The 22,231-nt window shown below is 42.0% G+C and overlaps 1 protein-coding gene across 1 annotated transcript in view; it reads left to right on the top strand.

The window, feature by feature from the left end:
* sipa1l1 (signal-induced proliferation-associated 1 like 1) overlaps window positions 1-22,231 on the top strand; it is a 99,501-nt gene that overhangs the window by 52,372 nt on the left and 24,898 nt on the right. Inside the window, 10 exon segments of the mRNA XM_034220895.1 lie at window positions 2,989-3,118; window positions 3,434-5,018; window positions 5,266-5,472; window positions 5,474-5,489; window positions 5,967-6,097; window positions 8,248-8,436; window positions 9,081-9,255; window positions 11,413-11,516; window positions 11,787-11,944; window positions 19,518-20,097. Coding sequence (XP_034076786.1) covers window positions 3,555-5,018; window positions 5,266-5,472; window positions 5,474-5,489; window positions 5,967-6,097; window positions 8,248-8,436; window positions 9,081-9,255; window positions 11,413-11,516; window positions 11,787-11,944; window positions 19,518-20,097 — 3,024 coding nt within the window. The 5' untranslated portion in view covers window positions 2,989-3,118; window positions 3,434-3,554.

Genomic DNA, 22,231 nt, shown 5'->3' with positions numbered 1-22,231 from the left:
CTTCCTTCTCTCTGTCTATACCTGTGTACTCTCATGTTCCGATTAACCCAGCTTCCCCAAATGTCTTTCTTTTTGGTGGCTATATACGCCGGGATCCGGAGTCATGGATGATCCTGCGCTCCTCTGTCCTGGATCTTGAGTCGTGGCTGTGGTCCTGGATCATAGATCCTGGATGGATATCCTCGTGGATTCATCTTCCTATTGGATTCATTTCCAAACATTTGGACTACCTATGTTGCAAATGTATTATCTTTTGAATTTACACACGGCATCTATTGCACGTCTGTCCGTCCTGGGAGAGGGATCCCTCCTCTGTTGCTCTCCCTGAGGTTTCTCCCATTTTTCCCTTTAAACTGTGGGTTTTCTTCGGAAGTTTTTCCTTGTACGATGTGAGGGTCTAAGGACAGAGGGTGTCGTATTGTCATACTGATATTTTGTACAAACTGTAAAGTCCACTGAGACAAATGTAACATTTGTGATATTGGGCTATATAAATAAACATTGATTGATTGATTGATTGAACCACACCTCGGAGCGCGTTCTTTCCGCCATCTCCGCCGTGTGTGTGTGTGTGTTGCTGCATGTAGCGTGTGTGTAAACTGCCCCGCCCCCTCGCAAGCAGGCGGGGGAGAGAGATCTCTCGCCTGGATTGAAAAGATCGAAAATACTAAAAGACGCATTTTGCAGGCTTTTTGCATATTAGAAATGGAGTTGGCAACACTAAAACTGCAATATAATGTTTGTGTAGCAATAATACATATACATATATGTTTTACATGTCTCCAGTAGTGATAAAAAGACCGTTAACGTTGGAGCTTAACGGTACCAGTATCAGTCTTTAATAATTCAGCCCCGGGGCCCGTTTAATACCGGGGCTCGGTACGTGTGTGTGTGTAGACTTTGAGCTTTTACTTAGAGTTTCTACTTATTAGTCTTCAAAGGATTGTGCTCAGTATTTGAAGCCGAACTAAAGAGGATGTTGTGCTGCTCAAACAGACCTTAGACAAAACGTAAGCACAATTAGATTGGAGGAGATACTGTAGAGTACTGCACAAAGATGCAGATGGTGCAACAACATACCTCAGATTTGGTTCTAAGGCAATACAAAAGGTCGTGGCATTGATCGATTCCTTTCGTTTTTTATTGGAGATTCAAAGTCTTCAAATCCTAAATTTGAAAATCTCGATACTAATGTGTTGAGAAACTGTTCACAGGGGGGTCTGTAGGAAGGGAAGGAATCAATCGTCCTGTTTTCTCTCTCTCACACTCACAGAAATATGTACTGTACAAGTCATTATCTCCATGGTGATACAAAATGGTCTGGCACAGAGAAGTAGTTCGCTGTTATGTACAAATGAGTAGAAAAAAACACTCAAGCATACTGACGTTTTTTCCAGAGCTATTACAATAATGGCTCAGGAAGGAAAAATCTGTCCAATATTTTCTTTCGGTTGAGATGTTGTTGTTGTACATATGGTTCTAAATTACATTAATCTCCTAAACCTTTTCTACCGTGTGTGGGCTGTGCAATGTCTTTAACAGCAAGGTCATGTGTGACATGGATCCTTTGATGTTAGGAAGTGAAATCCAGACAAGAAAAAAACACAGATCCCTCGGTGAAGGCAGCGATAATTAAATCCTGAAGCATCTGTAATTGTACAAGGTATTTTAAAATAATGTACCAATACTCCACCAGAATAAATTCTTGTTAAAATAAATGCTTGAAAAGTTTTGCACTTTTCTGAATTTGTGAGAGCAACAATAATGGCATGGCAAAAATGCTAACTTCTTCAATTCCCTGATTCAGTTACATTTTAGATCCTTGCAGCAGGGGCATATATTTTGAATACCAAAGCCACATTGAACACATAAATACAGTTGCTATGGGAAAAGTCCTCTACAGAGACAGAGCAGACATCATTCTCCATTTTCTCAGGCTGTGTGATACTCGGCATTACTAGTAAATTAATCTTGTAGTGTAAAATTGCACTTAACTTTTTAGAAAAATGTACCTGCTAGATCAATCATTGGCTAAAAGTGGTCCAAATATCATCATTCAGTCAAATTAGATGGTTTCTCATTAGACCATTAGACTAGCCTAGCTCTTACATAACATGACTTGCAAATATAGCCTCATTTCTTTTTGTTGGTTTTGCCTGATTTTCTGTGTTTTGAGCATGAAGGGCTTATTGGAGTAATGTATTTTAGTTAAAGGGAACCTATCATGCAAAATGCACTTTTTGATGTTTTTTTATACATAAATATGTGTCCCCGGTGTGTCGGGGAACTCACGCAGCGTCAGAAAATAAAACCCTCTCTCTTTTCCTCCGTACCCAAATCTCTAAAAATGGGGGTACAACGGAGCTGATCCAGATTTGCGTCCGATATGACGTAATATCAGAAATGTGGTTTTCAGAAACAATGCCCGACTGTTTTGGACGTAATATGGTCGGTGTTTACATTAGCATCGCTAACACTCAGAGCTAACCTGTACTGGAGAGCATGTGTGTGAAGAAGCAGGAAATAAACAGAAACTCACCTTGTGGTATAACCGGCAAGAGAGAAAGCCTTTGAGCTCCATACTGTTTCAGAAAGAATCCTTGATAATCCATGATATGGCGTTTCATCACCGCAGTATTTAGTTTAGACGGTAGCTGCCGGGTCCCGCGTGAGCTCAGCCCCCTCCTTTTTAAAAAAAAATGATCAATTAAACAAAAAAAACCTTTATACCCAAAATCAGCACTTTTGAAACAGGAAGTGAAATAGAGGGATATGAGGCATGGCTAGAATGGGTGATCTGTTGGTATTTTGAGCAAAACACTTCATAGACATGTTTTTAATATATTTTTATATATCTGAGACCTATGCTATTGCCTAAAAATAGCATGATAGGTGACCTTTAATGAAAGATCTGATATTATCTAGCATGTGATGTTCTTTTCCATATCTTACTTACTCTTACCTATCCCTTTTCTTTGTTTTTCTCAGTTCCTTAGTTGGTCCCATCCAGACTGAATGGAGTTCTCTTCTTACATGGTTGCAATGCAGACTACTTTTTAGAGACTTCAGCTGTAAAAAGCTTACCATAACACACTTCTGTTCATCAAGCCCCATCAACGTAAGCATATTCCGTCATTTTCTATTGAAAAGAATGCAAACTAAATGTCTTGAGCTGAGTGTGTTCATGAGAGTAACCGGTTGCCGAAGCTAAACTTGGAGCTGTCGCAGTAGCAAATATTATTTGATGTAGGTAGATTATTGATGCCAATGTTTAATGTTCCATGTTAAAAGCCAGACATTTTCTCAACATCACTTAAGCTGTACATTTTTTTTTTAAAAATATATTTTCCATTACTTGTATTTTTATTGATCCAAAAGCTCTTTATTGACCTTTTTTTAAAACTCAACAAATTAATGTTTTTTTTTTCTGCAGCACCAAATGTTTCCCTGAGAGTCTCTCGTCACTTCACTGAGTGGGCATAATGTTGACCCTGATCTAAACCCATCAACAACCCATCCCTACCTCCCCCCCCACTCCCTTTCCCACCTCCACCATGACCAGTCTGAAGCGTTCTCAGACAGAGCGCTCGGTCGGGGGCTCAGTGCCAGCGTCTGATGAGTTCTACACCCGCCGCCTGAGACTGCCCAATGGAGGGGCCCCGCCCCCCCGCAGTGAGAGCGCCCACATCTCCTCTTCCTCCACTACCGGCACCAACCCTGCCGTACCAAAAATGGGGGTTCGGGCTCGTGTGGCTGATTGGCCGCCAAGAAAAGACGGGGGAGGAGGCGGTCTTTGGCACATAACGGTGGAAACCGACTCACCCAGCTCCACCAACACCACAAGCTCTTCAGGATCAGGAAGTGGAGATAGAGAAAGACTTGTAGGAGGAGGAGGGGGAGGAGGAGGAGAAAGTGGTGGTGGGGGAGGAGGAAGAGGAAGTAGTGGGAGCGGTAGTGGTAGTGGTAGTGGTGGCAGTGGCAGTGGAGAAAGAGGGGGATCCGCAGTAACAGCCCACAGCCATCTGTCAGCCAAGCTGGGCCACCTGATAAGCCCGCAGGACTCATCCATGCTGCGCAACATCCACAACACCCTGAAGAACAAGATGCACAGCAAGGGGAAGGACAACCGCTTCCTGTCACCGGATGGATACCTAGGGTCTCCTCGCAAAGGCATGAGGCGCATCCGTCAGCGCAGTAACAGCGACATCACCATTAGCGAGCTGGATGTGGACGGCAACGAGGGCTGGTCCTTCTCCGGGTGGACCCCCATGCACCGAGAGTATGGCAGCACTTCGTCTATAGATAAACACGGGGTGTCAGGGGAGAGCTTCTTTGACATGCTAAAGGGATACCAGTCCTTCGAGGCCCCTGATCAGAGAAGCCCAGCCCCAGAGAAGCTATCGGAGCTGCTTACCGTGGCCCCAACGAAACAGGCGGTCCTGGACCTGCCTGATGGTGCTTTAGGTTCAGCAAGAGGCAGTCCTGCCAGTCGGTTGAAGGAGCGAGAGAAGCACTTAAAGAGGAGGTCAAAGTCGGAGACAGGTGGAGAATCAATATTCCGTAAACTGCGCAGTGTGAAGGTGGAGGGGGACTCATCTCGGGCTGGATCAGATGCTGAAGATGGGGGCAAAGCAGATGAGAGCAGCCCACCTCCCAAACCTTGGGCGTGCCAAAAAGGCTTTGCCCATTTTGATATCCAGTCTTTACTTTTTGACCTCAATGAGGCAATCCACAGCAGGCAGTCTGGGTCCAAACGTAAGAACACTACTACCGGTGCCTCGGCTGCTGCTGCTGCCTCCGCTTCAGCCACATCCTCTCTCTCGTCCAATCAGAGCGGAATATATGGTTCACCATGTGGCTCACAAGAGGAGCTGAGCAAGGAGGGGACCGGAGGACACGGCACCAACCCTGCCTTGGACCCCGGGGACGACAAGACCAATGACCTGGTGCTCAGCTGCCCTTGTTTCAGGAATGAGATTGGTGGAGAGGGAGAGAGGAACATCTCTTCTGCTAAACAGGTAGGTTTTGTGCCAGAACAGATAATTAGACTTAAATTAAGAAAAATAACCCATATTTTTTCTCAAAATATATCAAGGTTCTCCAATCTTAAACGTAACACAGCAGTTTGAAATTTTAAAGGTAACCTATATGAAAAAAAACCACTTGTTCATGTCTTTTATACATAAACATGTAACTGAAGATTAAATGTAAACAAAGTGTTACACAATGGCTATGCTTTACCTTTCCTGGTCTTCCGTCCCCCAGCCGGGCAGCATAGGTAGTGGTGAGACCTCGAGCAGTTCTTCAGGCAGTACAGAGGAAGGACCCTTGGATGCCACCCTAACTACTCATTTTACCAACGCTGGTGTGGCTGTGTTGGAGGCTGGCAAGGACGGGCCAGGCCAACATGCTGACAGGTCCAAACGTTACATCGTGGAACATGTTGACCTCGGCACCTATTACTACCGAAAGTTCTTTCTACCTCAGAGGTGAGGCGTAAAGGGGATAGTTAGGGCTTTTCTAAATTCATAGTTCTTGATTTAGTTCTGGTGTGGAAGCTGCCTTTCTTAAATGCTGTTGACTGTATGATGTATATTTCTTAACATTTGATAACAGAAGCTCATTGGCAGAGAAAATGCCAACTTCTGCTACCAGCCAAGATTCAACCTTAGACGACAGTTGGCACAACATTCAGTATTCATGCAAATGCAGCATCCTGTATTTCGCTAGGAGTAAGAAAAAAGCTGGCGAACAGTGGAGGATCATTAGTAAAGTTATTCTTTTAATGCTTTGGTATTTTTGTTTCTGGTGTTCCCTCCTTCCTACATTAGACCAATAGAATTGACCTTTAAATATGCACGGTAACAAAATCGTCATCTAATTTCACAAGTTCTCTGTGTTTTCTTCTTCTCTTTCACACAATCCCTTTCTCTCCATCCATTACTCAAATCCCTTCTCTCCACCAGAACACTGGAACTATCTGGGGGTGGATGAGAACCTGGGCCCGGTCGCAGTGAGTCTGAGGAGGGAGAAGTTGGACGAACACAAGGACCACGGCCAGCAATACAACTACAGGGTCATCTTCAGAATGAGTGAGGTACATTGAAAAGGCCAAATGGTTTACACTCTTTTATAATCTGTGTTTTTTGCTTGATTGTTTTTTAATTGATCTTTCCATTCATCAGGATACAATCTATTTGTAGCTGTTCTCTCCGGAGCCATGAATGTTCACAAACGTGTCAATATTCAGTACACTCTGTACTGAGGGATGCTACTGAGAAGCGCTATGATGAAGTGTGTAGGAGTAATCAATGATCGATGCCCAGCCTTGCTTATTGAAAAACCCAGTCAGTGTGATATTATAAAAGCTTCGGCTCAAGGTTGTCGGATATGGCTCAAGACCTTAGATGCCTCCGCCTCCATTCCTTAACCTCAACTAATAGCATGTTTTATCCCATTTATAACAGATATTCTCAATTCTTTATGCTCAAACTGCAGTGATTGGAGCTTGTGTATAAATCGCTCTTCAGCCTTACTGCCTTCCCCTCCTATAGAGACTAGAGCCACAGATCCATGTCCTCATTCTCTCAGCTGAACACCCACCTACCATCTTTGTCAGCCTTCATCTGTGAAGGACTGAGCCGTGCCATTTCACAGCTAAACGAGACTAAAATAGTGCCAAAGAGATTGGAGTAGAGAGGGGAAAGCATTGCTCTCGTACTGAAGAGCACCATGAGTAATAGCCCTTTCCGATCTCTTGGGATGACGCACGACCTACTGTGCTGTGTTTTCCTCTCTGTTCCTTCCCTTCTCCTGACTCCCTCTATGCTCTCTAATTGCTATTTTCAGAATGGGGAGGTGGGCAGGTAAAGACATATGTGTGTGGGATGCACTGAGATAAGTCCAGTGTCCACAGAGGACAGCTGTTGTCCTCTCCTCAGTAAGAGTACTTCTCTCCAGTGTGTTTAAACCTGAGGCTGTTGGCACTGACCTTGAGCCGACTGAAGACACAAAACACATAAGTGATTCTTAAGAGCCATGGGACCACTAAGGATATCCAACTGTGTTTATTTGTTCATGATGGATTTTCAGGTCCTGGTCCTTCTGCAGTCCTCTTGATTTATTCATGGTTGTCCTCTTAGAGTTTGTTTTAGCCTCGAGCCTAAGAGTGCTTATAGTTGAAACAGTAGCAGCAAAAGCCCTACAAGCATTATTATTTGTGTGCTTGCTTAGACAGTTCCCCACACTTTGTTTTCCCTGCACAAGCAGAAAATATGTTCAACTTTTAGCCTGGATTTTGAAATAAATAAGGTTAACTTAAGCCCATGATGCATTCTTTTTAAATAGCCCTCTTCTGCTGTGAATTGTATTTAACTGCAGATACCTTTGGGTCTTATCGCAGGCCTACTTTTAGCTTTCCCAAACGTAGACTAACAAATTAGTGTTCTTCGAATGGCTGGAAAGATATTTTGCTTTTCTTGCCAACATACTAAACGGAGCAGAAAGAAAACAAACCAGACAAACATTTTGAGAACAAACACAATAATTATATAAGCTACAAACTTCAACTTAGCTAGGCTGAATCTGAATCTGTCATTGTGAAAAGGCATCTGTAGCACTGCAGTTTAATATGCTCTTAAGATACAGCAGAGGCCAAGAGAAGAGTTTTAAAATGTTCAACACATTGTATGCAGTAGTAGAACAAACATGTCGTTTTTTATACTGTACTGGATTAAGAAAAGGAATAACTTTGTCATTAGTATATTTAGGATCCAACCTGCTGCCATATCTCCAACAGCAAATGATTTAGTAGTACAGTTTGTAGTATCAGTGGGTTTTCATTGTGAAGCTTTTTGACTGATTTTGCTAGTTGACGATGCAGCCACATTTTATATTCTATAATTCACTGCATTCTATTTTGTTGTAAATTACTGCTTTATGTTATTGCTATCTATCTATATATTATGTATAGTTCGCTATCTGTGTACTTTTGTTAGATTTTTTGTTTTAGATTTTATGTATGCACCATGACATCAAGTCAAATTCCTCGTACGTGTGAACCTACCTGGCAATAAACCCGCTTCTGATTCTGATAACTGCCATAAAGAAAACCCTAGACCAAGATAATGGAGGTCACCAAAAAACATTCAAGCTCTAGAAGAATCAGAATTAAGAAAGAATTTATTCAAACTCAATGATCTGAGTTTCCTATTTTTCTTGTTCTTCTCCCTCCCTTGCCATCTCCAGCTGAATACCCTGAGGGGCTCCATCCTGGAAGATGCCGTACCCTCCACGTCCAAACACGGTCTGGGCCGGGGTCTGCCACTCAAAGAGGTGCTGGAGTACCTGGTGCCCGAGCTCAACGTCCACTGCCTGCGCCTCGCTCTCAACACGCCCAAAGTCACGGAGCAGCTGATGAAGCTGGACGAGCAGGGGGTAAGGACGCGAGTGACAACAATTATGATTTACTGGATGATTCATTCCTTTGATTGCTGATATATATTTTTGTATTACTGCTTTCTATTTATTAAAAGTATTAGTCAGACTTCTTGTTGTCATTCCTCAAAATGTTATCCATTCAGCATGTTTGATAATTCTTTGAACTAAAGATCTTTCCTTTTGTTTTTTTATGAATCATTTCATGTGTAGGTGTTATTTGACCTAAAAGTGGATGTTTCACTGTGAGGCAGAATTATTTATTTTCAATATTCTTTTTATACTTATGCTTAATTTATCCATTCACTCCCACAGACTACTTAGTGGGATTGAAGTGGAGACACTACCTCCCTTATTTGTCTACACCCACACACAAACTCACACACGCAACTTGACCATAAAAAGGTGAAAAATGCCAAACATCTCTCATGCTCCCTGACGCAATCATCAAAAGCTGAACCTCTGAAAATGTCAACATCATTTCTCTGGTAAATGGCACCGCGATCACCGCATGATAACCCAAGGTGCTGATTCTTAAAATGCCAACATGAGTTCTCCCTTAAATGTCAACATGGTGACTCTGACATGATCTCTGCACAGTAATACACAAGTTTCCCCTTCTCATTGCAACACTCTCTCCATAGTTGAGTTTCCAGCGGAAAGTGGGGCTGATGTACTGCATGGCCGGCCAGAGCAGCGAGGAGGAAATGTACAACAATGAGTCAGCTGGTCCTGCGCTGGAGGAGTTCCTTCATCTGCTGGGGGAGAGGGTCCGGCTCAAAGGCTTCAGCAAGTACCGGGCCCAGCTGGACGCCAAGAGTACGTACATGCACAGAAATAGAGACTCAAAGGTCCCCTATTATACTGTTTTTCATCAATATATTATAGGTCTCAGATATATACAAACATGTCTCTGAAGTGTTTGGCTCCAAACACCAAACAGATCAATGTAGCATCCCATAATCCCCTCTGTGTCAGCCCTGTTTCCAAAGTGCTGATTCTCTGTCTTTTACTTTAGATGAAAATAAGGAGCCCCTCCCCACGCCCCTCTGAGAGACATGTGGTTAAAAAGAACACAATGGTGCTCTAGGAGGAGATTCAGGTGATAAGGTGGGGGGGGGGGGGTTAATAGTTACACAAGCCAGAACATTTTTTATGACATCATAAAGTGGCCAAAATCTGATCAGCTCACTTTCAGACAGGTTTTATAGAAATGGATCAGGACAAAAAGAGAGAGAATATTTTTTCCTGAACTTTCAGAATCTCTTTCCACTGAGGGGACACATGTTGATGAAGAAGAGACATGAAGAAGAGGGGACACATGTTGATGTAGAAGAGACATGAAGAAGAGGGGACACATGTTGATGTAGAAGAGACATGAAGAAGAGGGGACACATGTTGATGTAGAAGAGACATGAAGAAGAGGGGACACATGTTGATGTAGAAGAGACATGAAGAAGAGGGGACACATGTTGATGTAGAAGAGACATGAAGAAGAGGGGACACATGTTGATGTAGAAGAGACATGAAGAAGAGGGGACACATGTTGATGTAGAAGAGACATGCATATAGGTTTGCATAATAGGTGACCTTTAAAAAGCTCTCCGATGAGGTCTGATTTGAGGGAAGATGGAGAGGTTTTACCCGTTTGCGCAGAGCTGAAACAAACCTCTTTTATTGTGGTGAAGTAACCGCTGTGGGTAAACCAGCTAAGTGTGCACACAGAAAATATTCACTTCACAGACTACAGTACTACTTGAACATGCCCTCTAAAATAAACTAAAACCACTTTACACAGAAGAAGGAGGCTGTGTAATGTGGGGAGTAAAATAAAGCACTAAACTGAAATTAAATATATTATGATAGTTTCACTACATTGGCATTGGTTTTGGCAGACATTTGAAGTTCTTAAAATGTTCAAGTGGATTGAAGTGCTGCACAAATCTTCCCATTTATTTTCCTTTGCAGTGTTTATGAATTTAAAAAAAATGTTTGAAACTTCTGCTTTTCTTTTCTGCCCCTGAGTTTGAGACTACTTTAATCCCTTTTTCTTTCTTTCCCTGATTTTTCTGCTGTTTATGCATTTACTGAAAACAAACTTTACTTTAAATGGGCTAATGCTAATTTCCAGGTTTATATTTTCATGTTGTCATATTTAACTCTGTACTATTCCTAATATATAACAATAAAAGTAATGCTCTTTGTGACAAACACTCCCTTTCACTTTTTCAGGGGATGTAATAACACCCTCAGTACCCTCTAGTTAATTAAATACAGCTATGCCACACCCTCCTATTAGAAGGAGTAATTTAGCAAGGTTTTAAACACCTTGTTCTGTTCTCTGAGTAGAGCCCATCAATAGACTGGTGGTGGTTATTAACATGCAGGGGCTCTCTTTAGGGCCAGAGGCTGTTCAGACCTCAGGGAACACATCCTATCCGCATTCACAGGAAGGCTGGACAACATACAGATGATGTGCTTTAATACACACCTTTATAGTATGGAAACAAGAAGTTAGAATTATACCATACTACACTATACAATTATATTTTATAGTAAATTATTTTGAATACTTTTGACATTGTTAAGCTATTAAAATGTTTTGCACTAAAGCAATTCTGTTTTCTCTCGGGCATTATCTGTTGTGAGGATGTGGAATTTCAAAGTCAAAAACTTGATTATCTTAAGTGAGGACCCACCACCATTATGATACATCTTATAATTATCCCTATGTGTGGTATTAGAGTGGAAAAATGATTGGTTTTTGAAAGTTCCACTAAAACAAAAAAAGCAATACAATTTAGGAGAGTGGAATATAATCACGGTGAAGTGGTATTTATTTTATATTCACATGGGGTTTTGGACATTTGCCAATTACATTCCTGGGGTTTGGCTTCAGAAAGCATCCCACCTTGGGTCAATCCAGGTTATAATAACTGTGTAAATGAGAATTGACATGTAGTTGTTTCCCCTCAGCTGACTCGACGGGCACCCACTCCATGTACACCACCTACAAGGACTATGAGATCATGTTCCATGTGTCCACCATGCTGCCCTACACTCCCAACAATAAGCAACAGGTAGGTTCACGAAAAAGCATTTTTAACTTTGACTATGCCATTGAAATAATAAAAAGAGCATGTAGTGTGGTTTCACTTATCCTATAATAATTTTTCACATGGCTTTAGTAGGAATAGTGTAGATAATGCCAGCAATTTCTATGTTCACAGTGCACTGTACATATCAAATGGACTGGTTCAAACGTTTTGCATAGTTTTTGCTGTATTTTACAGGTATCTTATTTAATTTAACTTATTCTGGTTTCTCCTGCCTTCTTTGTGCTTTTCCAGTTACTACGAAAGCGGCATATTGGGAACGATATTGTTACAATCGTGTTCCAGGAACCTGGCGCGCTCCCCTTCACCCCCAAAAACATTCGCTCACACTTCCAGCACGTCTTTTTGGTTGTGCGAGCTCACAACCCATGTTCCGAAAACAGCTCCTACAGGTGAGATATACTCATATACTGTATACCGTATTATGTACCGTATTTATGACTGTTGTATTTAGAATGTTGTGGTTGTTTGGTCCCAAACATCGATGCTATATCCAGCTGTTACAAAGTGAGTTTTCATCCCTTGGTTTCTCGCTTTCAGTATTGGGGATATCTGCTGTCTTTTATAACATTATCTATAAAAAAGCCAATGCTTAATCCACCCGAATGACAAGAGAGAATACGTGTACGTGAGAGAAGGAATTAAGAAATACCTATTATCCAACCAATTATTCAGATTGCTTAAAATCAATTAAAGGTGGGGTAGGTAAGTTTGAGAAACCGGCTCGTGATACACTTTTTGTTATATTCCATGGAATGCTCTTAACATCCCGATAGCAATGGATATCTTAAGTGCTTTGACAAAAAACCCATAAAAAAAAGTCATCTGTGGAAGCCGTAAGCTGGATTGCCGCCCTGTCTGTCAGCCTTCCATCTCGTGCACGCACAAATGTATCTCGTGCCGTCATTGGGCGTGCATTGCGCGTTCATGTGTGTTGGAGGAGGTGCTCTGTAAGGAAGTCTGAAGGAAGGGGCGGATTCTTTTCGGCTGTGTACTTTCAAATTTTAGTGCACTCGAGCCGGTTTCTGAAACTTACCTACCCCACCTTTAAAGCTGAATGAAGTGGTTCATGCTGATTTTCTATGAAGTGGTACAATGGAATAAGGTACAGTAGGCTATTTAGTGAATAGTTTAATGGACTTTATAATAAGCAGCAGAGTTGTAAAATTGTTCAAAACATTTAAAACATAGTTTGATAAAGTCTTTCTAATTTTTTTGTATTATTTATTTATTTAACAGGTATTTGTTTTCTAATGCTTCCTCTAGGGGTGTTACGTTATACAGGTGATTATAAATAATTACCTTGTTGTTTTAAAAATGCAGTATTTATAAAATTCGAATGTATCCTAAACATTTTGTGTAATCCACTGCCTCTTAAATAATTTCAGTTTCTTTCTTTTTGTGAGTTTTGTTGCTCTCTGTCTACTTCCCTACTTCCTTTTAGAGCTATTGCAATTGTTTTAATAATTAAATATTTTTTTTGTTGCTCACGGCAACCCTTCAGTAATATGACAGCTCTCTTGTTATCTTAGTGTTATTGAAGCCAGGTTAAAATATGCATTTTGAAAAACTCTAGTCTTCTTTGGTCTTTGTTATGCAGATTACTTTTCTTCATGAGTCCCTTTCTATCACTGCTGAACGAATAATGCTGTTGCTTCGAATGATTGCCGTTCCATTACTCCATCAGTGATTAGGCTGAGAGAGTTGAGAGTCCTCCCTGTATCTCACTGATGTATTACCACGTTGTCAGAGATGTGCAATATGAAATGCAATGTGCCAGCCCTGAATCATTTTTAAGAAATAATGGACTTTCTGCCTGTTCAGCTGTGAGGACATTTCATTTCATTCTGTGTACTCCTAACTGTCTTGTTATCTCCTTTTCTGTCTTTCTCTCTTATCTTGCTGTCTACGACTCTCCCTCCCTCTCTCACTAATGACTGTTTTAATTGCTGTCTGGGCACATTGTGTGAGGTCTTAATTGTCCCCCATGGGCCTACTTCGTTACTGAGTAACAACACACACGTGCTAAAAAAAGAGCCCAGCAATAGAGTGAATATAGAGCAAATACGGTACACGCAGAGGTCGCGTTAACCGAATATTTTCCGTCTATGACGGATTTTTTTTAACAATGACGGAAAAATCTGAAAGCAGTCCGTCATTTTGACGGATTAGAACAAACTCGGAACAGCGCCAAAGTTTCCCCGCAGCGAGGCTCCGGTGTTATGCATGCCTGCCAAAAACGAAATGATACCGTTTCCAAACCCAACTTTGCCCTACAAATCATTGAAATGTCTGAGTTTTGGCTTTACGTTGTGCGCACTCCTGCGAGGTGCAGTGGGCCCCGCCCCCCGTTGACAGTTCACGACTGTGCTTTCCCCCCCCCCACACCCCCGTTAACAGTTCACGACCGTGCTCCCCCCCCCCCCCCCACCGGTTGACAGTTCTCTCTCTCTCCCCCCCCAGAGTGTAAAGGCCGACGGGTAACACTGAATTTTGACGGAAATGTTACGATCCTGTCCGTCAAAATGACGGTCAGTGAAAAAGTCTAACGCAACCTCTGGATACACGTTGTATTGTTTTCTGAGGTGAATACTAATTTCTTGCAAATGTAGAGGTGAAACATCAGGTGAACAAAAATTCATATCAAATCAAATCAAGTTTTATTTATATAGCACATTTATAAACGATTTTTGGTCGAGCCAAAGTGCTGTACATAAAATAAAAATAGCCTACAGTAGAGACACTTTACAGCAAATACAACAGCACAGATTGTTCAGAATATCAGTATGAGAAAAACGACACCCTCTATCCTTAAACCCTCACATCGTACAAGGAAAAACTTCCGGAGAAAACCCACAGTTTAAGGGGAACATGGGAGAATTAAGTCATTTATTCTTTATTGTTGATCTTCTGCTTTCTAATGCAGCACCTAAACTCCTTTTTTTTTCAATTCAAGATTCAAAGGTTTTATTGTCATATGTACAAAGTTACAGTGTAGAAATGGCAATGAAACCCTTCTGACCTGAGCTCCTCCAACAATGCAACATATATAATAAAATACAAAATACAAAGAATTGCAAAAAGTCTATATTTTTTAAACCATAAATGATAAGAAATTTTTACATCATTACATTTTCATAAATCTATAAAACATTTACAGGAAAATGTTTTTTTCTGCAGTGACCAAGAAAAGCCCTGCAGCGATTGTACCTAGCCATGAAATAATGAACAATACAATTTAACAAAAGAGCATCTTTTGCTGGAGACTGGAATCACCAGCACCATTTCAACCAGTGTCTTCGTTGCTGAATGCAAACACATCTTCCCAGCTATGAGACCTTTGCTAGACTAAACACACAAGCAGCATATACCACGAGGTAATGGTGACACTGAACGTGACTCCCAGTGCACACATTTCATATGGTGTGAATAATTACTCACTACCTTACGCAGGAGGATTTAGATCAGATTATTATTATATTTTATTTTGTGAATTTCATGTGACATCTTTAGTGTACGCTAAGGGGTTTGATAGAACATCCTTGAGGGTACTCCAGCAAAAAAACGAATAACCTAATTCAACTGGGGCATGGATATTACATTACAATCGCCTTTACCACTGATAAAAAATAGCCTTATATAATATATTAAAAATAGATTTTATTGAGTGATACATTTACACAACTCCCTCATTTCCAGCACAAACATCCACTTGCATAGCGTAGAGTAATCATATGCCAACATGTGGACACACCAGAAAGCATTAAGAGCACACAGTGCATTCACAATTATTTGTGCTACCAGTTTATCAGCGATCAATGTGTTTATATGGGGTGCGAACACTGACCTCATTATGATGGGGGGTTGCCACTCGAAAAGGTCTCACTAGTCTAGAACACACTACACATGGATAGGGCACACCAGAAAAGCCACTATGCGAGCCTACTTTCCCTATGACTTATTGTCACAAATAGACAAAAGCTTATTTTGTGTACCTTCCTCACATCCGCATACATCCACAGTACACCTCTTAGCCACCCACTCCAATACGTATTGACATGTTCTTTTTCTTACTTGGCTCAGTGGGTAGCAGGTTGTGGATTCTGGAAGAGCGGCGCTGCCCACACAGTAGATATTTATAAGACCAGAAATCACAGAAACCACAGGAATGTACTTTTTCTTTCCTGCTGCCAAACCTCCTGCCACGCGGATCACACAGCAGCCGCACTGCACAGAAACCTCAATTGCACCACATTCTTCTTTTCTTATTGCTCCTATTATTCTCACCCTCGCCCTCTTTTCTCATTCAATCTCTCTTTTTTATGTCATTCAGTTTTTTTTCATGCTTTTCTGTCTTATTCTCTGGCTTTCACACCTCCACCTTCCTCTCTCTCCGTCACCGCTCTGTGTCCTGCGTGAGTCACAGGCGATTGGTTGAGTGCTTTTAGAGCTCCAGTTTAATGCATTGAGTGATGTTTGTAGTGATGGAGAAGAATAAGAATAAAAGGTCACATTTTATTTGTACCATTTGTTCAGCCCTGCTTATAAGCACTTCAGCTGCTGCTCTCTGAAATACCCCGCATGATTAATTTGTCATCTGCAAAAAAAGCATTGACGAATATTGCCTTCAGACTAAGTCGTTTACTTTGTGCTTCATATGAGCTGTCAGTTTTAAAATTAAGCTTTTCTATGCTAGCGCCGCAAAAGGAAAATTCAATTCTAGGTATGTTTTATTTATTTCACATACTGTACTGCAACGAACCTGAGAGCGCCATTTGCAGCTCATTATCACAGATATGTTCTTGCTTAGATCTGATTTACAAATGATCAGTAGTGTGGAACTGCGGTGCACTGTATTCTCATATAATGTGCCATTTGAACCTGCATGAACACTTTTGGATACTTGGGCCTAGAAACGATCTCAAATATCACTTATAAAATGATGTTGCAAACATGCTAGCAGACATGCTTATTTACACATCTATTATCCATTATCATCAGTCGACTTTTTGGCCACCTAAATAATGTACTTTTCTAATATTTTCGGTCTCTGTGTAACTCAGTTTGGGTCCATCAATTCTTGAGAAAATGATTTTGCTCTTTAGACCCCTAATGCTCCGTGTTCACAAGTGAGAGCCTGACTGTCTATCTTTCATTTGGGGCTCTGCTGGCGACGTTGCATGCAGTTTATTTTTTTCGACCTTTTGCTGCTGGTAATGACCCTGTTGAGAGTAGTAAGAGTGAACGCTGTGGACCAAAAAACCAAAACAACAAGAGCTCAAAGACCGGTGATGATGGTACGGGGCCCATCACTAAGAGCAACGTCACATACACATAGTTATGTCAATGTCATAAATCAAAAATATTTATCACAGCCCTTTTAACTAGAAAGAAATCCACTTTAACCTGGATGTAGAACATTCAAGTACTTACATGTTCTTTGCTTTAAGGTGAGGTAATCCTTTAAAACAACCTGGGAACAGCATACAGTTTGTATTAACCAACTAAGTCAATTATGTTGAGTCTTTACGGAGGTAAACAATGATGTCAACATAAGGAGGACTGATGTTGTCTGTTCAAGGCATTAAACATGAACATAATCAATGGTTTGCACCCACTGCATGTAGTATGTGTTGCACGTTATTTCAACTTCTAGGGATCACACCTTTCCTCTGTGTCGTAAAAAGTAAACAACTTTGAAATGTATCAGATGAACCATGAACTGATCATGTAATGCATTAACGTAGAAATAGGGGATATACTGTATGGTTCATATTGAACATACGTTAGCGGTTAAATGAAAACAAATCCAAATAGCTTCAGGGAAATGTAATGTTTGTATGACCCTCCACCTACACACTACCTCCTTCCCTGCTCCTTGTTTATGTCCTTGAGAGCAGTTCATATGCCTTGTGGGAAATGCAAGCCACATTTTGACTTACTAGCATCATAACTAGGGTTGGGAACCAAAACTCGGTTCCAGATGAGAACCGATAAGAAAATGCCGGGTACCGGGTACCCATACAAAATACACAATTTCGGTTCTGCTTAACGGTTCTGCTTAACGGTTCCTAAACGCGATATACCTGTATTCGACCGGGTCCGTCTGCGCCGCGGTTCCCCGGTGGAATACAGGGTAAGGGCGGACTGGCCATGTGTGTTCTGGAGAATCACAGAATGGCCGGCCGTCAACGGCCCGCTGACGGCGGGCTCGGTAAGCTGACGGCCGGCACCGCCCTTAATTCTTTTAAACGGCATCATGTAAGTTGCGCTGACAGGCGACAGATGTCCACAGTTGCCCCGCAGCGAGGCTCCCCCCGCCCTCCCGTAGACAGTTCACGAGCTCAGTCACTTCATAACACCAAAGATGGGTCGCGGTAAACGCTCTAAAGTGAGGCTCCACTACACTAAAAAATAAAAAGACAAGGCACAGTGTAATGCCTGTTAACAGCTTGCCACAGGCATAGCTCAGTTAAAATAAAGCAAAGCTATTGTGCAATACATTTGGATTGCATGTATATTTTTTATTTGTAAAAATTTCAGTTAAAGCTTAAAAAAATAAAGATATTTTTGTTATCTAAACGTTTGACCTCTTTCTTTTACAATTTTGGAATCTAAACGGGGAATCGATAAGAACCGGAATCGATAAGCAGAACCGGAATCGGAATCGATACATTTCAAACGATACCCATCCCTAATCATAACTGAGGTTATTTCCATTTTCTTTATCAACACTGTACCATAAAAGTGTGTGCATGCACTCTCATAAGCAATGTCAACAGTTGTTTCCACTCATACCTCAGTCTGTCACCAGCAAGGAAAGGTGGGAAATGACGTGTCAACAAATTTGACAGTTAGTATAATTGAACACCACACGTCTCCGGAGAGAACAGGGGGTCTCAGGGGTATGTTTAGAAATATGTGGGTGACATTTTGACTTTAGTTGCTTATAATTAGACAAAATGATTAATCCTGGTGTGCTGATGCATGTCAGCGTGTGGGATGAAGGCTCTGCATTCTCAGCTGCTAATTATCACCTGAGAAAGGAGCTCTGATTGAGCTCATTTGGTCATGGGGAGGTTGAGACGAGGAAATGTGATATTGTGCTTATTTTGGTTAACTGCTTCAGACTGAGACATTCAACAGATCATGTTGTACCTCTGTTTTTCTCACATAACAACACAAATGTTGTTTTCTTTCCAGTAAGCAATACTTTCCCTATCCTTTCAGAGTCTCTCACACTTCTTTCTCAGCCACATGTTCCTTTTCCCTCACACTGGGGCTCTGGGCAGGAGGTTTAGAATAGTTCTCCCCCCTCATCCTCCTCCTCCTCGACTCTCCTTCCTCTCCATGGCTGCTCCGCTGAGTTCCTGACATTCCAGACAGAACCTCAGATGGCCATTCCAGAGACTTAATCAAAGGAAAAAAGGGGTTTGGAGAAGGGAGGTGGAGAGCAGGAAAACAGGGAGGTAGAGGAAATGACATTGAAGTAAATGTACAAGGCCTGAACACTACAAATCTGTCAACTTATTTTGAACAACATTTAAATAGATAAAGAGAGCAGGAGAGTAGACAGCCAATTTAAAGCAGAAACGAAACATGCCTTTTTACATTTAAAATCTATTTACTATAAATACTAGTCACGGATTTTTCCTTTTAGGTTGAGCGATACTTGAGCGAGCACAAGGGGGGCCTTGATATTTCATATTTTTTCATTTAAAACTTAAGCATATACACAACACTTGGTTGGATGAGATGTGACATTCTGAAAAGATTTACGACGTAATAAAACACTGTATCTAAGCCCCATAATCTATGATGTCAGAACAAAATACCCACCCTAAGTTATCCACATTAGTGGTCAATACTGCAACAACAGATTTGTTAACAACAAATGTTTCTCTTCTCTCCTCCCATCTTTATTCTTCTTTTTTCTCTGCCTGGTCTGATCCTCTGTTCTTTTAGTGTGGCCGTCACTCGTTCCAAAGATGTGCCCTCATTCGGTCCTCCCATCCCAGAAGACGTGACCTTTCCCAAATCCTCCGTGTTCCGGGACTTCCTGCTGGCCAAGGTCATCAATGCAGAAAACGCCGCCCACAAGTCGCAGAAGTTCCGCGCCATGGCCACCCGAACGCGACAGGAGTACCTGCGCGACCTAGCCGAGCGCCACACCACCAGCACTCCCATCGACCCCTCCGGAAAGTTCCCCTTCATCTCGCTGGCGCACAAGAAAAAGGAGAAGAGCCGGCCGTATGGAGGAGCAGAGCTGCGCAGCCTGGGGGCCATCACCTGGCTCGTCCAGGTGGAGGACCACGGGACGGGAGGGGAGCTGGAGGCCCTGCTGGCCGTCTCCAATGACTTCCTCATCCTGTTGGACCAGGGGGCCAAGGCTGTGGTGTTTAACTGCGCCGCTAAGGACGTGATCGGCTGGACGGCGAGCAGCCCTGCGTCTTTGAGGATATTCTACGAGCGCGGGGAAAGTGTGTCTCTGAGGAGTATCAGTAACAACACGGAGGATTTCAAAGAGGTGGTCAAACGTCTCGAGGTGAGACGTTAGCTTAGCATGCCGGCTTAGCATGCCAAGATATTGCGTTTTCTGCATGATAAATTAGTAGTTGTTTGAACAATTTTCAAGTCAATGATTGACATTTATTGGTGGTCCCGTCAATCAAAACTTTCTCAGTTCGTTACTTGACATGAGATTTAACATGATATAGTTTCAGTGCTGACATTTTTTGCCTCTGTTACCTTATTCTTTCACACACACATACGGGTACTGGGCCGAGGGCGACACCGTACTTCCGGTATCCGCCATTTCACGCGAGGTGCATACAGAATATCATAGTCTATTGCCTTAATCAATATCTAGTCAACTCTAAAATACCACATATATGCAATGGCATGATAATATTATTGTGACAAGTGGGGTATTCACCTGGTGTTTCCAGAAATTAGACGTATATGCAGCCAAAATCGACGAAGGCCACTTTCGAGGGTCGTTTTTCCATACATCTGCAGGCAGTCTGTAAGGGCAATCCGACAACCCACACAGCTCTAGTTTACGCTGGTAACGACCTAGAGCACACCCCTCAAGTCCAGAGATGTAATCCGAAGACATGCAGCGATTTCTTCGGTCGTTAATTCAGAAAAAAAACCTAGTGCGCTCTGCCTGGCTACGTTAGCTAGCTGTTTATATTTGCACCTCCATGATATTTGCACCTCCAGGAAAATGTCGTATTTATATATATATATGGCGCGCGTTGCATTGTGGGTAGCTCGTGACGTCACTGTGTGAAAGAATGGGTTGCTCCACTTTCAATTTCAAAGAACCAGACTCCATGTAGTTGTTTTGAGACTGAGCGGCACAAAAGAAAGGCTCTGAGAAACATGCACTCGAGTTTGTGACTTTATTAAAAATAACTTTTTGTTGGGTTTGCTGAAGCGGTCACTATATCCTGACGTGAGTGCATTAGACAGTAAACTTTTACTGATAGACTACTGCATCTTGCATTTCTCTCCTCAAATGTTTTCTGAAAGGTATTTGAGTTTACTTTTAGGCTATACAATTAGAAACCAAGCACTGTTCACCGGCTAGAGCAAACTTGCTATTTTAACAGTACATTAAATATGCTTCTGAAAACATTTGAGGTGAAAAATAGACAATGCTTGAGTCATAAACATAAAACATAATCTTGACTCGTTTAATGTTTTCACACTGCCTAGTTTGACAGACTGATTGGAGTTCAGGCGCAGTGATTGACACTCTGTTATGGCGCATTTTCACTACACGGCCTCGCTCGGTATGGAGCCAGAATTGGGTCAATATTCTAGCGCGCAAAACAAGCTACTCACGAGCAAAACATATGCTTTTACACGCGCATACAATGACCCTGGCGCGCAGATTAAACCCTGCTCGTGTAAAAGCAAATGTTTTGCTCGTGAGTAGCTTGTTTTGCGCGCTAGAATATTGACCCAAATCTGGCTCCATACTAGGCCTTGTTAGGCCTTGCTCACTTAATGGCGCATTTCCATTACAGTTTAGGAACTGGGGTAGTATCTATTCTAACGCAGTGTAGGCGGAGCCGTGACGTCATCTTCAATGAGAACCCCAGAAAAACAACATCAGCCGTTAGCTCTTAGCCCTCAGAGCTCACAGCTCCTCATATCTGTTCAGAAACTAGACAAAAGTTAAAAAAGTACAAACCACAGACTGCCTGTGTCATGGTGAATACAGTCGCTGCTTTATTTATGTCTGTATAGGCCGTTGTTGTGAGTGTGGACGGTCGGAGCATATATAACGTTAGCTTAGCCAAGCTCCATTCAGAAAACACGCATTTTAAAAGGGTTTTTCGCCTGCCGTCTGTCTGCAGACTTGTCAAAGCATTAATTCATGGTTTTTACTAACCGGTATCAGTATGTTGTTACTTCGGCATCATTTTGAAACCTGTATTACAATTAAATGACGGTCAAATATGTTCATCTTGTTGTAGTTGTAGCCCCCTTGCCAGCGATTCTCTCTCTAGTTTAGCATACTCAGCCTGGTGGTTGGCCCGGAAAGAACCTGGATTTTATGGGGCCAGAACATCTGGAAATAGTACCCGCTAGCAGCTAGCCGGAACTACGCTAAGTGGAAACGCAACCAAAAACGCAACTAAAAACGGACCCCGCACGGCTCGGCA

Source organism: Gymnodraco acuticeps, unplaced genomic scaffold (assembly GCF_902827175.1).
Source record: "Gymnodraco acuticeps unplaced genomic scaffold, fGymAcu1.1, whole genome shotgun sequence".
NCBI lineage: Eukaryota > Metazoa > Chordata > Actinopteri > Perciformes > Bathydraconidae > Gymnodraco > Gymnodraco acuticeps.
Note: the sequence above shows the minus strand (reverse complement) of the source record. Positions and strands in the feature narration are given on the sequence as shown.